Source organism: Muscardinus avellanarius (assembly GCF_963383645.1).
Source record: "Muscardinus avellanarius genome assembly, chromosome: 3".
Classification (NCBI taxonomy): domain Eukaryota; kingdom Metazoa; phylum Chordata; class Mammalia; order Rodentia; family Gliridae; genus Muscardinus; species Muscardinus avellanarius.
The window spans coordinates 106,422,160-106,435,641 of record NC_137788.1 but is presented as its reverse complement, the minus strand read 5'-3'; the positions used below and the strand labels follow the sequence as shown (position 1 = coordinate 106,435,641).

At 44.9% G+C, this 13,482-nt stretch overlaps 1 protein-coding gene across 1 annotated transcript in view; it reads right to left on the bottom strand.

The window, feature by feature from the left end:
• MAN1A2 (mannosidase alpha class 1A member 2) overlaps window positions 1-4,580 on the bottom strand; it is a gene marked incomplete at both ends in the record, with an annotated part of 166,644 nt that extends 162,064 nt beyond the window's left edge. Inside the window, one exon of the mRNA XM_080693211.1 lies at window positions 4,279-4,580. Coding sequence (XP_080549337.1) covers window positions 4,279-4,580 — 302 coding nt within the window. The remainder of the gene's footprint in view (window positions 1-4,278) is intronic.
• Between the last annotated feature and the right edge of the window lie 8,902 nt (window positions 4,581-13,482).

The window sequence follows — 13,482 nt, the reverse complement described above, 5'->3', positions numbered from 1 at the left end:
CTGAAATCTAGGAACTTTTCTGAACTTCCTTCTCCTTAGTCCCCATAATCAATCAACTACCACTTTCTACAAAACTCCATAGTTTAAAATCTCTTGAATCAACCTTTTTTCTCCATTAATTTCTCTCCTTTTCCACTGTTGCCACTGTGGACTAAGTCAATATCCTTCGTTACCTAAACCTTCCTATCTGGCTACTTTTCCTGCACAACAGAGAATTGCTTAAATCTTAAACACATTTGAAATGATCATGTAACTCCCTTGCTCAATGACTTTCCATAAAATACTTATGATAAAACCCAAAATACTTAGCCATAAACTCTCTAGGCTCCTGCCTAGGGACTGCAAACTCAATGACAGGCTAAATTCGCATTATATTTACTTACTTGACACCTTGACTGAGTGGCAAAAACACATGCCCCTCTGCTGCCAGATTCCAGCTCAGTGTTATCACCTGAGAGTACAGATTCGGATGTTGGGCTACCTGATGTTTTTAACAGAAATCAGAAACTCAGAATTTTATATGAAATCTCCTGATGTGTAAATGCTGACAATTCAAACTTCTTTAGCAAACTTCTTTAGCGATTTGGAGGCCCAAATCGCTTGTATGAGGCCAAATCTCACCTCTCATTTACTCTCTTCACCTGGGCCCAACAGCTACTCTCCACAAACCCCATACTGAACAATTTTTCAGATCCTCAATGACACCAAACTTTTTTTACTATGGGGTCTCAAAAGGGTCCCCTACTTTGACAACTTCACTTGGAAATCACCTACTCAAAGTCTCTGAGCCAAAGCTTCCCAAAAAAGCCACCTCTACCCTCCTGCCTTCCACCTACTCCATAAGCTAAGTCCCTCCACTAGGTGCTGCTGTCACACTAAGTACACCTTCATCACAGGCATTACACTTCAGCCCAAAACCACTTATTTAATGCTCATCATCCCTCCTACATGGGAAGCTCCACATAAACAGGGCCTAAACACAGTTGAATGCAATGCAGACTTGTTGCTAACCAGTAGTTTGGTTATAAAATGTTCCTTTAATAAAATTATGGTGTGTTTTAAAAATATTAATCAAAGCCGATGTGGCAGCACATGCCTGTAATCTCACTACTTGGAGGATAACACAGGAGGAGCACAGGTTCAAGGTCTGCCAGAAAAATGTAAGATTCTGTTTCAAAAGAAAAAAAAAAAAAAAAGCCAGGGGAGGGAGGCAGCTCAGGGGTAGAATGCCCCTGGGCTCAATCCTCGGCACACACATGTACATAATGTACATATATAACTTTTCAGAAACATATATACTATTTAAAGTAAAGCAGACTCAGAACTAAAATATTCAATTATAATCATAATTACTGATAACACTGACCAATATGTACTGATGATTTAACTGCTAAAAACTATGTGGACTGCTTTGCATATATTATCTCATTCAGCTCAACAACCTATAAACTGTCCCACAGGGGAAACAAGTTGGACAGTTTAAAAATTTGCTTAAGATGACACATCTAATCAGTGAAAAAAACTTTAGTATGAATCCATGTAGTCTAGAGTTTAACTACCAAACTACTATACTAACTACTCCATTAATTTTAAAAACAGTCCAAGTACCTACTAAGTACTGCTTATACCTTTCCACATGCACATAAAAAGTGGTCAATTTGTATCTTCTATTTTATCCACACCCCCAAATAGGTATAACCTTAGCACCAACTAAAATTTCCAAAAAAGTGCTCTTTCAGAGTTATCTGAAATAAGTTAATATTTATACATTAGTTTGATTTTTTTGTCTCCACATTTTGTGTGTGTGTGTGTGTGTGGAGTGGGGGGGGGGTCTGGAGATTTAACCCAGAGGCATTTGACCTCCGAGCTATACCCCCTGCCCTATTTTTGTATTCTTTATTTTGAAACAGGGTCTCACTAAGTTGCGGAGGGCCTCACTAAGTAGCTGAGGCTATCCACTAACCTCGATTCTCAGGTCTCAGCCTCCCAAATGCTGGGATTACAAGCATGTGCCACCATGCCAGGCTTGTCTCCACATTTTAACAGAATTGTTATCACTACAGAGTGTTTTCAGATAAAGAAAAAACTAAGACAATGAAAAAAAATTGATATAACCACAGAAACAAACACATGCAGTCAGGTGTGGTGGTGCCCGCTTAAAATCCCAGCATCTGGGAGGCTGAAACAAGAGGATCGCAGTTCGAGGACAGCCTCAGCTACTGAGTGAGGCCCTTTGAAACTCAGTGAGACCCTGTTTCAAAATAAAGAATAAAAAATAGGCCTCTGGGTGTAGCTGGGAGTAGAATGCCCCTGGGTTCCATCCCCAGTACTAAAAAAAAAAAAAAAAAAAAAAAAATGCAAAGTTAATAGAGAGATCCCTCCTTACCTAAGCTCACAATATGAATTCTCGCTCTCCAAATCTCAGGAACCAGATTTTAATAAATTCTCACATGCGTCACTTGCTATCCTGACTCTTACTATCCAAAACTCAGAACTCTAACCAATCTCCCACTTCAAATCCAGAAATCCAGGAGTTTTGAATAGTAAGAATGCATGTACAAATATATTCATGGTATATATAAATTTAAAAATTCTTACACAATTTAAGCAGATGTTTTAAAATTGCGAATAAAATGCATATGTTTTTAAACTGAAAATTGGCCTTTTTAATAAACTTTTAGGTGACATAAGTGTAAAGGAAATGCTTAGCATATGTTCACTATAATGATAATGCATAGGTGTTATTTAAGAGCACTGATGGCAGTTCTAAACAATACATTTTCCCCAAATATTCTTCATAACTTATCTAAATACCATGGGAAGTAAGGTTTTCAAGTTAAACTACTTGTTAATTTTTCACACATTTTTCTCAGTCACAAAAAGCAGAGAGCAAAATTCAAGAAAGAAACCTAAAATAATTCAAAAGTTGAAAGTAGCAAAAATTTCAAATTAAGGAAGAATGGTATAAACCTGGCTTGGGGTAAGTACACACCTGTATTCCCAGTATTTGGGAGGCTGACACAGAAAGATCCCAGGTTTGAGGACAGCCTCAGCAGCATGGAGAGGCTCTCCACAACCCACTGAGATCCTGTTTCAAAACAAAAAAATAAAAAGGGCTGGGGGTGTAGCTTGGAGATAGAATGCCCCTGTGTTCAATCCCCAGTACTAAAGGGGGGGGGGGGGGTGGAACGGTGTAGAACTACTCCATAAGGTTCAACCAAAAGTCAAAAACCATCAATCAAATAATTAAAGAAAACAGAAGCTCTGTGACAACAGTGTATTTTCCCAAGTACTTAAACTTGGCTCACATTTCAACCTAATCAAATCCTAATCAAAACCTTTTTCAAAATCCTCATGCTTGTTCAAAAGTTAAAGCTAGTATCAGCTGGAAACTAAATTCAAACATGACTTTTTTTTCACATATTCAAGATTTTAAAAGAAAACGGGTTTGAAAAAATAAACTACTTCACAAAGCCTCCTTCGGAGTAAAAATATATAAATGATTTAAAGAGACTGTAACTAGAGCTTTCCATTTCGTCCTAATTTGGCTCTAATCTCCCAAGTGTTCAGACGTGCTGATGTGAAAGAATATGTACCCTTTGACCAAATTCTAACAGTTAAGGCTTGACACAGCCCACCTCTTACATAAAAAGATTGGAGCAAAATGAAATTAAGGGAAAAAATTAAATCTTATTCGCAAGATTCACTAAGTGAATGCCTTAGAATTCCATAGTATCTTAAACTTAACCAATTTCATCCATATGGAGCACCAACACATATCCCCTGAAAATAACAAAAACTGAGATTTTTTTCCCCCACGTTATATATACTGCCCATGTTTATCATCCGGAAAGCTAAAATTCATTACTAACGTTTCAACTGCAAGCCGGAGAATTAGAGCCCTTTGAGAAAGCCAACCCAGAAGAGCTGTTAAGACTCAATGGTTTCATACGGTGACAATGACTAAATGCAACGCGTCCTTAACAAACGCAGGGACAGCTTAGGTCACTATTTCTGCAGGTTAGGTTTTCCTACCTGCATTCCCCATTCTCCACAGCAGACAAGACTCTGAACCCAGATGTTTCGTCTACAAAAAAACAAAAGAAGCTGGACTTTGGGTGGGACTCTAGCAGTCAGTCCTTCTAGTCCACAGTTCTACTTCAGCCAGTTTTAATGATACGACTCTGAAATTTTATTTCACAAATAAGACAGATTGGATACAATAACCGTACTTCACCGGGTCAAATGTTAACACCGGAATTTCTTCAACAAACAAACCTGTGTCTATGTTCATCCGGTCCATGGATCAGGTAGTCTCCCGGGTTTTTAGCTCCTTTGCCGGCATCAACATGTGGAATTAACACGTCTTCCAGACCCAGATCAAAGCGTTTGTGTTTCGAAGAGTCTGGAAGGAAGAAGAATGCCCCAAAACACAGGGTGATGAAGGCACTAAGAATGAGGAGAAGGATGAACTTCTCGGAAAGTCTCAAGGTAGCCCTGTGGTGCGGGAAGGAGGGCGGCCCCAGGCTCAGAGGTGGTATCCTACGTCCAGACAGGGGCAGCAGGGCCGGGGTAGTCATCGTTCAGGGTCGTGGACGGAATACTTTACAAAGTTCTCATCTTACATCAAACGTGCAAGAAGACATGGAACCGCTTTCAAAACCGGGTGCAAATGGACCAGCTCGCGGTCTCCCTCTCACGGGGCGGCCGTGCTTTTTAGAAGGGCATCTCTCCCACGCTCGTCCAGCCGCCTCCAGGAACCCGCGCGGCCTCGCGGGCGCTCGCCGGCCGGCGCCCCGCGGGGTCTGCTCGCCCTCGGCTCCCGCAGCCTCGCCGCGCGGGGCTCGGGCTCCTCTTCATTCCCGGGCGCCGCGCCGCGAGCCCCGCCGCACAGCCGCAAGGCGGGTCCGGCCCTGCTGCGCCGCGGCGGCGGCGGCGCCTCCTCGGCCTCCTCCGGGCGGCGCGGGCTGCGGCCGGGCCGGGCCCCTCGACGGCGGCGGAGCGAGCGCCGGTACCTGCGCCGGAGCCGCCGCGCGCGGGGTCAGCAGCGGAACTTCCTCCCCGCGCGGCCACTGAGCGGCCCCGGCGTGTCCGGGGGAGGGAAGAGCGGCGCCCCGCCCGGCCCCGCCCCCGCCGCCGCCGCCGCCGCCGCCGCCGCCCGCCCCGGGTGCGGGAGCCCGGGCCCGAGCCCGCGCATGCCGCGGGCGGCCGCAGGCTGCGGGGTGGGCTCCGCGCCGCCGCTCACGCCGCCCCGCCGGCGGTGCTCGGCCTGCCGCCTCGGCCCCGGAGCCCACGGCCGCGGGCGGCGGCGGCGGGCGCGCAGAGGCGGCGGGCGCGGGCGGGCCTACGGCCGCGATGGCGAGCGGCGTCCCCGGCGGCGGGGAGCGAGGTGCGCGCGCACGCCGCCCCGCCCCCGCCCCCGCCCGCCGCGCAGCCCCGCCGGGCGGAGACCCGGGCCCAGGCTGAGCCCCGACCAGGGGATCCCGGCCCGGGCACAGAGAGACCCCGCCGGGCGGAGACCCGGGCCCAGGCTGATCCCCAGCCAGGGGGACCCCGGCGCGGGCAGAGACCCCGACTCCGGGCAGAGACCCGGGCCCCGGCAAGGGACACCGCCAGCGGAGACCCGGGCCCAGGCTGAGCCCTGGCCAGGGAGACCCCGGCCCGGGCAGAGACCCCGCCGGGCGGAGACCCTAGTCCCGGGAAGGGACCCCGCCAGCGAAGACCCGGGCCCGATCTGAGACCCCGGCCCCAAGCTGAGCCCCCGCCAGCGAGACCCCGGCCCCGGGAAGGGAGCCCGCCAGCAAAGACCCGGGCCCAGGCTGAGCCCCGGCCAGGGGGACCCCGGCACGGGCAGAGACCCCGCCGGGCGGAGACCCGGGCCTGATCTGAGACCCCGGCCCCAAGCTGAGCCCCGGCCAGCGAGACCCCGGCCCCGGGAAGGGACCCCGCCAGCAAAGACCCGGGCCCGATCTGAGACCCCGGCCCCAAGCTGAGCCCTGGCCAGCGAGACCCGGCCAGCGGAGACCCGGGCCCGAGCTGAGACCCCGCCCGGCAGAGACCCTAGTCCCGGGAAGGGACCCCGCCAGCGAAGACCCGGGCCCGATCTGAGACCCCGGCCCCAAGCTGAGCCCCCGCCAGCGAGACCCCGGCCCCGGGAAGGGAGCCCGCCAGCAAAGACCCGGGCCCAGGCTGAGCCCCGGCCAGGGGGACCCCGGCACGGGCAGAGACCCCGCCGGGCGGAGACCCGGGCCTGATCTGAGACCCCGGCCCCAAGCTGAGCCCCGGCCAGCGAGACCCCGGCCCCGGGAAGGGACCCCGCCAGCAAAGACCCGGGCCCGATCTGAGACCCCGGCCCCAAGCTGAGCCCTGGCCAGCGAGACCCGGCCAGCGGAGACCCGGGCCCGAGCTGAGACCCCGCCCGGCAGAGCCCCGGACCCCGGGTGCGGCCCACCTGGCCAGAGCGGCCCCGGCTTCGGTCAACCAGGTTCCTGAAACCCAGGGGTGCAGGAATCCACCGAGCCTGATGGCAGCAGTTAATGCGGACTCTTTTCTGTCCAAGTCTTGTCCTCAGTTACAGACATTTGCTCCGTAGGGCTCAACAGCAGGATCCCAAACTTGTTAAATAAGGCCCGTGTGCACTTTTGGGGCGCCCCAAGCTCCTTTAATAAAGAGGGCACCCGCCTCGTGTTGGGTTCTGTGATAAAAGTAAAATGGCACCCTTACCCTTTTAATTAGGTTACTTTCTGAGAAATCCAGTTTATCACCACCACCCCTCATGGCTCCTCATGGTTCAAATTCTTTTGGGGGGGAAGAGGAAGCTGGGGGTTAAACCCACATTCTATGTCTGAGCTATACCACCAAGCCAAGTCCTTTTTTTGTAATTTTTTATTTTGAAACAAAATCTCTCTAGGTTACCTGGTCTTAGTTGCTGAGGCTGGTCTGGAACCTGTGATTTTTTTTTTTCCAGTACTGGGGATTGAACCCAGAGACATTCTACCTCTGAGCTACACCTCCAGCCTTATTTTTTATTCATTATTTTGAAACAGGGTCTCACTAAACAGGCACTCAACACCTGGCTTCCCATGTTTCAAATTCTAAAATAGGTATCCTCTCTTCTTCCTGCTCCTCATCACTTCCTGTCCCATGAAAGAGGTAACAGAGGTGAATGAGGAAGTGCTTCGAGTGCACCAATAAAAAAAAAAGGAAGTGCTAACCTCAAAAACAATCTGACTCAAAAGCCGAGTGTGGTGGCTCACTCTTGTAATCCCAGTACTTGAGAGGCTGAGACAGGAGGATTACAGGTTCAAGGACAGCCTCAGTAATTTAGTGAGGTTCTATGCAACTTAGACCCCGTTTCAAATTTTTAAAAATTGGCTGGGAGTGTAGTTCGAAGTAGAATGCCTCTGGTTCATTCCTTGGCAAAAAAGAAAAAAGAAAGCTGGGCGTGGTGGCGTACCCTTTTAATCCCAGCATTTGAGAGACTGAGACAAGAGAGGATGGGGGTTCGCCGACAGCCTCAGCTACTACTTAGGCACTTTGCAACTCAGTGAGACCCTGCTTCAAAATAAAGAATAAAAAATAGGGCTGGGGACGTAGCTCGGTGGTAGAAGCCCCCTGGGTTCCAATACTCCTGAGTGCGATTTACTTTCAGATTATTTTTATTCTCGTATTCAGTTGCCATTCCCTGACGACGCTTACTCACCACTGGACATTGGAGAAGAGGCCCTTAACTGACAGGAGTGGGAAAAATTTGGCCTTAGATTTAAAACCGAGCAAAAGAACCTCGTGTTCAATGGTGCAATTCATAATTACATTCCAGTCTGCAAGATTTCTAGAAGGTCTGCATATCTGACTTCCTACCAGCATGACAAAAGAAGTCATTGTCATTGACCCTGCTTCACCAAATAAAGACAAAAAGATTCAGAGCCACTTCTCCAAGTACCACATCCAAAGTAAGATTTGTTTTGGACCAATGAGAAGAGTAATGTAAGAAACTCCCAAAGGAAAAGAAACACTCTGGTTTCCTACTGTTTGAGGTCATTATTTTCCATGAGAAGTTCAGGGAAGATAAATACTGACCTCTGAATGAAATAGCAAGTTACATAAGACTTAAAGAATGAATATTGCCTAGGGCTAATGCGGAATAGTTAACCACAAGAAATAGTCATCCTATGAAACCTAGTCAACAAATGTGATTTCAGCAGGTTCAAACTCAGAGCTGATGGAGGTCTCATATATATCTTCTCCTACTTGCCCTTGCCTGTTTTGCAAAATTCATTTATGCCAGGAAAGCAAATGTATAATTATTTAAATTAGTAATTATTGCAGGTGTCAACTACAGTCTGAAGGTCTAAGGCCATTGAAATAGCATATAGTTGGATTTTGATTTTTAATCCGCTTAGCCAGTCTCTGTATGTATGGGGGAGGGAGAAGTGGTACTGGGGATCAAACCTAAAGACATTATTCCTTTGAGCTGTACGCCCAGATCCTTTTTTATTTTTCATTTTGAAACAGAGTCTTGTAAGTTGCTGAGAGTCCTGCTGAATCGCTGAGCCTGGTCTTGAATCTGTGATCCTCCTGTGTCATCCTTCCAAGAACTTGGATTACAGGAATGCACCACCATGCCCAGCTCAGTCTACATGCCCAGCTCAGTCTACATCTTTTTTTTTTTTCTTTTGGTGGTACTGGGGGTGGAACCCAGAGGCTTTCTACCTCTGGGCTATACTCCCAGACCTATATTATATTTTATTTGGAAACAGGGTCTCACTAAGTTGCTGAGAGCCTCACTAAGTAGCTGAGGCTGGCTTCGAACCTGTGCGATCCTCCTGTCTCAGCCTCGCAAGCGCTGGGATTACAAGAGTGCGCCACCACGCCCGGCTCAATCTACATCTTTTAATTAAGGATTTGAGACCATTTACATTCAGTGTTGTTATAGAGAGACGACTGTTATTTCCTGTCATTTTGAATTATATCTTCTGTTTGACTCAGTTTTTAGTCCTCCTTTACTTAGTTGCTCTTCTCATGGAATCCAGCTCTCCTCTGGCTCTGGAGTTTATTTTTAATTTCTTCTTTTTGGTGTGTGTGTGTGTGTGCGCGCGCGCGCGCGCGTGCGCGAACGCACGTGTGTGCCCATGCACACTCACACATGTACCAAATTAGTGATCATAAATTATTGTGAAATAGGGTTTTTGTCTTAATCTTGTCTATTTGGGATTAAGTGTCTCCTCTATGTGAATGTCCATCTCATTTTCTAAGTTTGGATAATTCTGTGATCTTATTTCTCTGAAAAGATTTGTTGATGTTCTTAGTTTCTATCTCCAGACTTTTCTCAATTTCTTTTAGGTTTGGTCTCTTGACATTTTTCTCAGATCTCTTGAATATTCTAGTTGTGGTCTGTTACTGTCTTTTCTTTATTATTGATTGAGTGTTCAAGATTATGTATACTATCTCCTATGCCTGAGACTCTACCCGTTGGTGACATCTTCTTAATGATTTTTATTTGGTTTATTGTGTCTTTCATTTTATTCAAGATTTCTGTTTGCTACTTTTATAGAGTTTCAATTTCTTTATTGACATGTTCTTTTGTACCCTCACTGAGTTCATTCTTAAGCTTTTTGATCATATTAATAGTCAAAATTCTAAATTCTGTATTTTCTGTACCTCTATACTAGTCCTTTCCATTGCCATGGACTTGTGAGGATTTATAATTGTCTTGTGGGCCTTTTTCATGTTTTCAGGGTTCTTAGGTTTGCAACTCTGTTATGTTGTTTTCCTCTCTTTCTTTATGTGAGAGTCTTATGTCTAATCATTATCCCTTTATAAAAGATCCTGGGATGGGGGTATAAGTCTCAAAACATCTCGCCCATATAATAAAAATTTTAAGTATTATCCCCAATACATCTTTAATAGGATATGGTACTACAAGTGACAATGGTAGTTTTTGGAGCAATACATATTTTAACATATACTATGAAAGTCATTACTAATGAACTCTACCATTTTATTTTGGGATATAATCTAGAATAGACTGAGTAGATTATGAATTTTTTTTTTTGGCAGTAGTGCGGATGGAACCCAGGGACATTCTACCTCCAAGCTATACCCCCAGCCCCATTTTTAACTCTTTATTTGAAACAGGGTCTCATTGAATTCCAAAGGGCCTCACTAAGTAGCTGAGGCTGTCTGCGAATCATGATCCTCTTGTCTCAGCCTCCCAAATGTTGGGATTACAAACATGCACCACCACTCCTGGCTGAGTAGATTACGAATTAATAAGTCTATATTAAATTGATCTGAGAGATGTTATAAGAAGTAAGGAACACATAAAGAAAGAAAAACAAAACGAAGATAATGAGAGGAATATAGACAGAAAGTAAAATGTAGGAAATATAGAAGGGGAGTGAGAATTGAGATGAAAGTGAAAAACAGATAAATTGGGGTGACCTAATTAAGTGACAAAATGCCAAGGACCTTGATATAACTCTAACATAGCAAAAATGGTGTGGGGATAATAGAAGTCCATTAATATCAATCAGTGCATGTAATTCTTATATAGCTAATCAATATTTTTTCTGGAGATCCTGAGGCATATCTCTTCCTTGAGAAACTTTCTATAATACAAATGCCACTTTTTGTCAGCTCAATATACAGCTATCAGCCTTTTCTCTCCTTGAGCCCCTCTACTTGCTCAGGGTGGGTTGAGGTTCTCAGAGATTCTGGTGCAAATCATATCCCTCATTTCAGGAGTTCCTGAAGGTCTCTTGGGGGAGGTGTGTGGGGTTTGTAAATCACTCTCCTTCTACTGTCAGGTCTTCCTCCCATTCAATTCTGGACTCTGCCCAACTTCCTTCCCACTATAAATGCCAGAATGACTGTTGGGTGCTCACTTTCTTACAAACAAAAAAGGGGGGAATAAGATGAATTTCCATGGATTTCTTATTTGCTGCTGGCTAGAAGCACAAACAGTATCTTCTATTTGTATGGGTTTCCTTGCCACAGGCACTTTCATTTTGGGGGTTGGGAGTTTTGTTTTTGTACTAGAGGTTCAACCAGGGGCATTCTACTTCCAAGCAACATCCCAAACCCCCACTCCTCCTTTTTTTTTTTTTTTAAACAAAGTCTCACTAAGTTGCAGAGGCTGCCCTAAAACCTGAGATTTTCCTGTCTCAGCCTCTCAAGTACTGCGATTACCGGTATGTGCCACCACACCAGCTATAAGCGCTTTCATATGGGGAGTGTTTGTTTCTCTTGGGCTGAGACTCCCTCAGTTAATCCTTCGAGGGCTCTAGCACCATCCAGCCTTGGCCCACCTTTTCCAGGACAGATCTCCGCTCAGAGCTCAGGTATGCTAGTAGCTTCTGTTTTTCTTAAGTTTGGCAGCGTATGTATTTAGGCTTTTTGTGAGAGTTTCCCCTCACCATGGATCCACTGCAAGCAGGCAGCTGCCTAGACACCTGACTGATGCAGATGCAGAGTGTATCTTTTATTGGTTCTCCTACTGTTCCAGAAGCCAGAATTATTGGTTATTTCCCAGTCGCCATTGCTGAGCTTCCACCAACTTTCCCCAAGGCTTTTCTACCTCAGTTTGGTGGTACAGATCTGTTGTTCTACTTTACTCTCTGTGGAAGCCTCCAATCCACCATCTCAAAACCATTTTATACACACACACACACACACACACACACACACACACACACACACATTCTTCTGGAGTCAAGATGGAGTTTTTAAAGAATCACTACCATTTTTAAGGGAATATTTGAAAAAGCTTATATATATTAAAATGGTACTGCATGTGCTTTTCCACATATGTTCTATTTGTGTTACATTTATAATTAAATGAATTAAAAATAAACTGGTACTTGAAAAAGTTAACATCCAATTTCAAAAGGAAAATTCAGTCATATCAGGGTGAATATACAGATTGGTCCATCTGAGGGACAATCAGCAGAAAGCAGAGTATGTGAACTGGTGTGTGTGTGTGTGTGTGTATACAGAAAAGGATTTCATTTCAGAGAGTCTAGATAGCTAAAGAGAATATTTCATTTTCAAAGAGTAGTGAAGCATTGATCAAAGGTGGGACAAGATTCCAAACTGGCAAATAAAATGGTTATTTTCCTTTTACAAATCTACATAAATGAATTAATTCTTTAGGAGATTAAAATCATTAAATTACTAACAGATAATTCATTCCTAAAGGTTTCAGATTTATAGGCCCACTCCTGCGATTCATTCATGTATTGCAATGTAAAGGTTACCTATATCTGTTTAATTAAATATTGACTTTTCCATCATTACCATAATGTAATATTTACTACACACACACCATCTAGCCCTGTTTTAATTGACACTAAAGTCATGTACTAGAAAAAAATATAAATAACTAGTATACAAAAACAGGCTTTTGATTTATTTATATAACGTGTTGCTTCATAGTTTCAACTGGTTCCCAAAGTGTCCAAGGAAGATGTTAGAGAAGAAATTACCAGCTGGGTGTGGTGGCCTACACTTGTAATCCCAGTACTGTGGAGGCTGAGACAGGAGGATCTGGGTTCTAGGCCAGCCTTAGCTACTTAGGCCCTCCGCAACTTAGTGAGACCCTGTTTCAAAATAAAGAATAAAAAATTGGGCTTGGGGTGTAGTTCAGAGGTAGAATGCTTCTGGGTTCTACCCCCCAATTCCACAAAAAAAAAAAAAAGGAGGAAGAGGAAGAAGGAGAAGAAATTACCAGACATGACCACTGAACAGTTATGTGAATGGCCAGGCTTCAGCCAGTCCTCTCCTTCCACTCTTGTTTTCCTCCCAGAAGCATTTTAGAGATTAGAGATAATTTGTAGTTCAAAGCTGTGAAACAAGTAACCCAATCAGTAAATGGACTAAAGATCTGAAGAAACTTTCCAAAAGAAAAAATATATAAATGGCCAATATATACATGAAAAAATGCTCAACATCTCTAGCCATCAGGGATATGCCAATAAAAAAAAATCACTAAGATTGCACCTTACTCCCATCAGAATGGCCATTATCAGAACCAAAACCTAAACTGGCTGTGGTAGAACAGATTTGTAATCCCAGTACTTGGGAGGCTGAGACAGGAGGATCGCAGCTTTGTTGCTAGCCTCAGCAACTTAGTGAGATCCTGTTTCAAAATACAAAATAAAACAGGACTGGGGGTGAAACTCAGAGATAGAATGCTCCTGGGTTCAATCCCTAGTACCCCCTCCACAAAAATAATAAGTAATAATAAATAAAATTTAAAAAATTAAAACAAAGTAACAAATGCTGGGAAAGATATGGAGAAAAGAGAATCTTAACACACTGTTACTGGGAATGTAGATTAACATAAGCATTATGGAAAGCAGTAGGGAGTTCCTCAAAAAACTAAAAGTAGAACTACTATATGATCCAGGTATTTATTTCCTTTATTCAAAGGAAATAAAATCAGCATACAAAAAGGATACCTGCATATGTGTATTTATTATG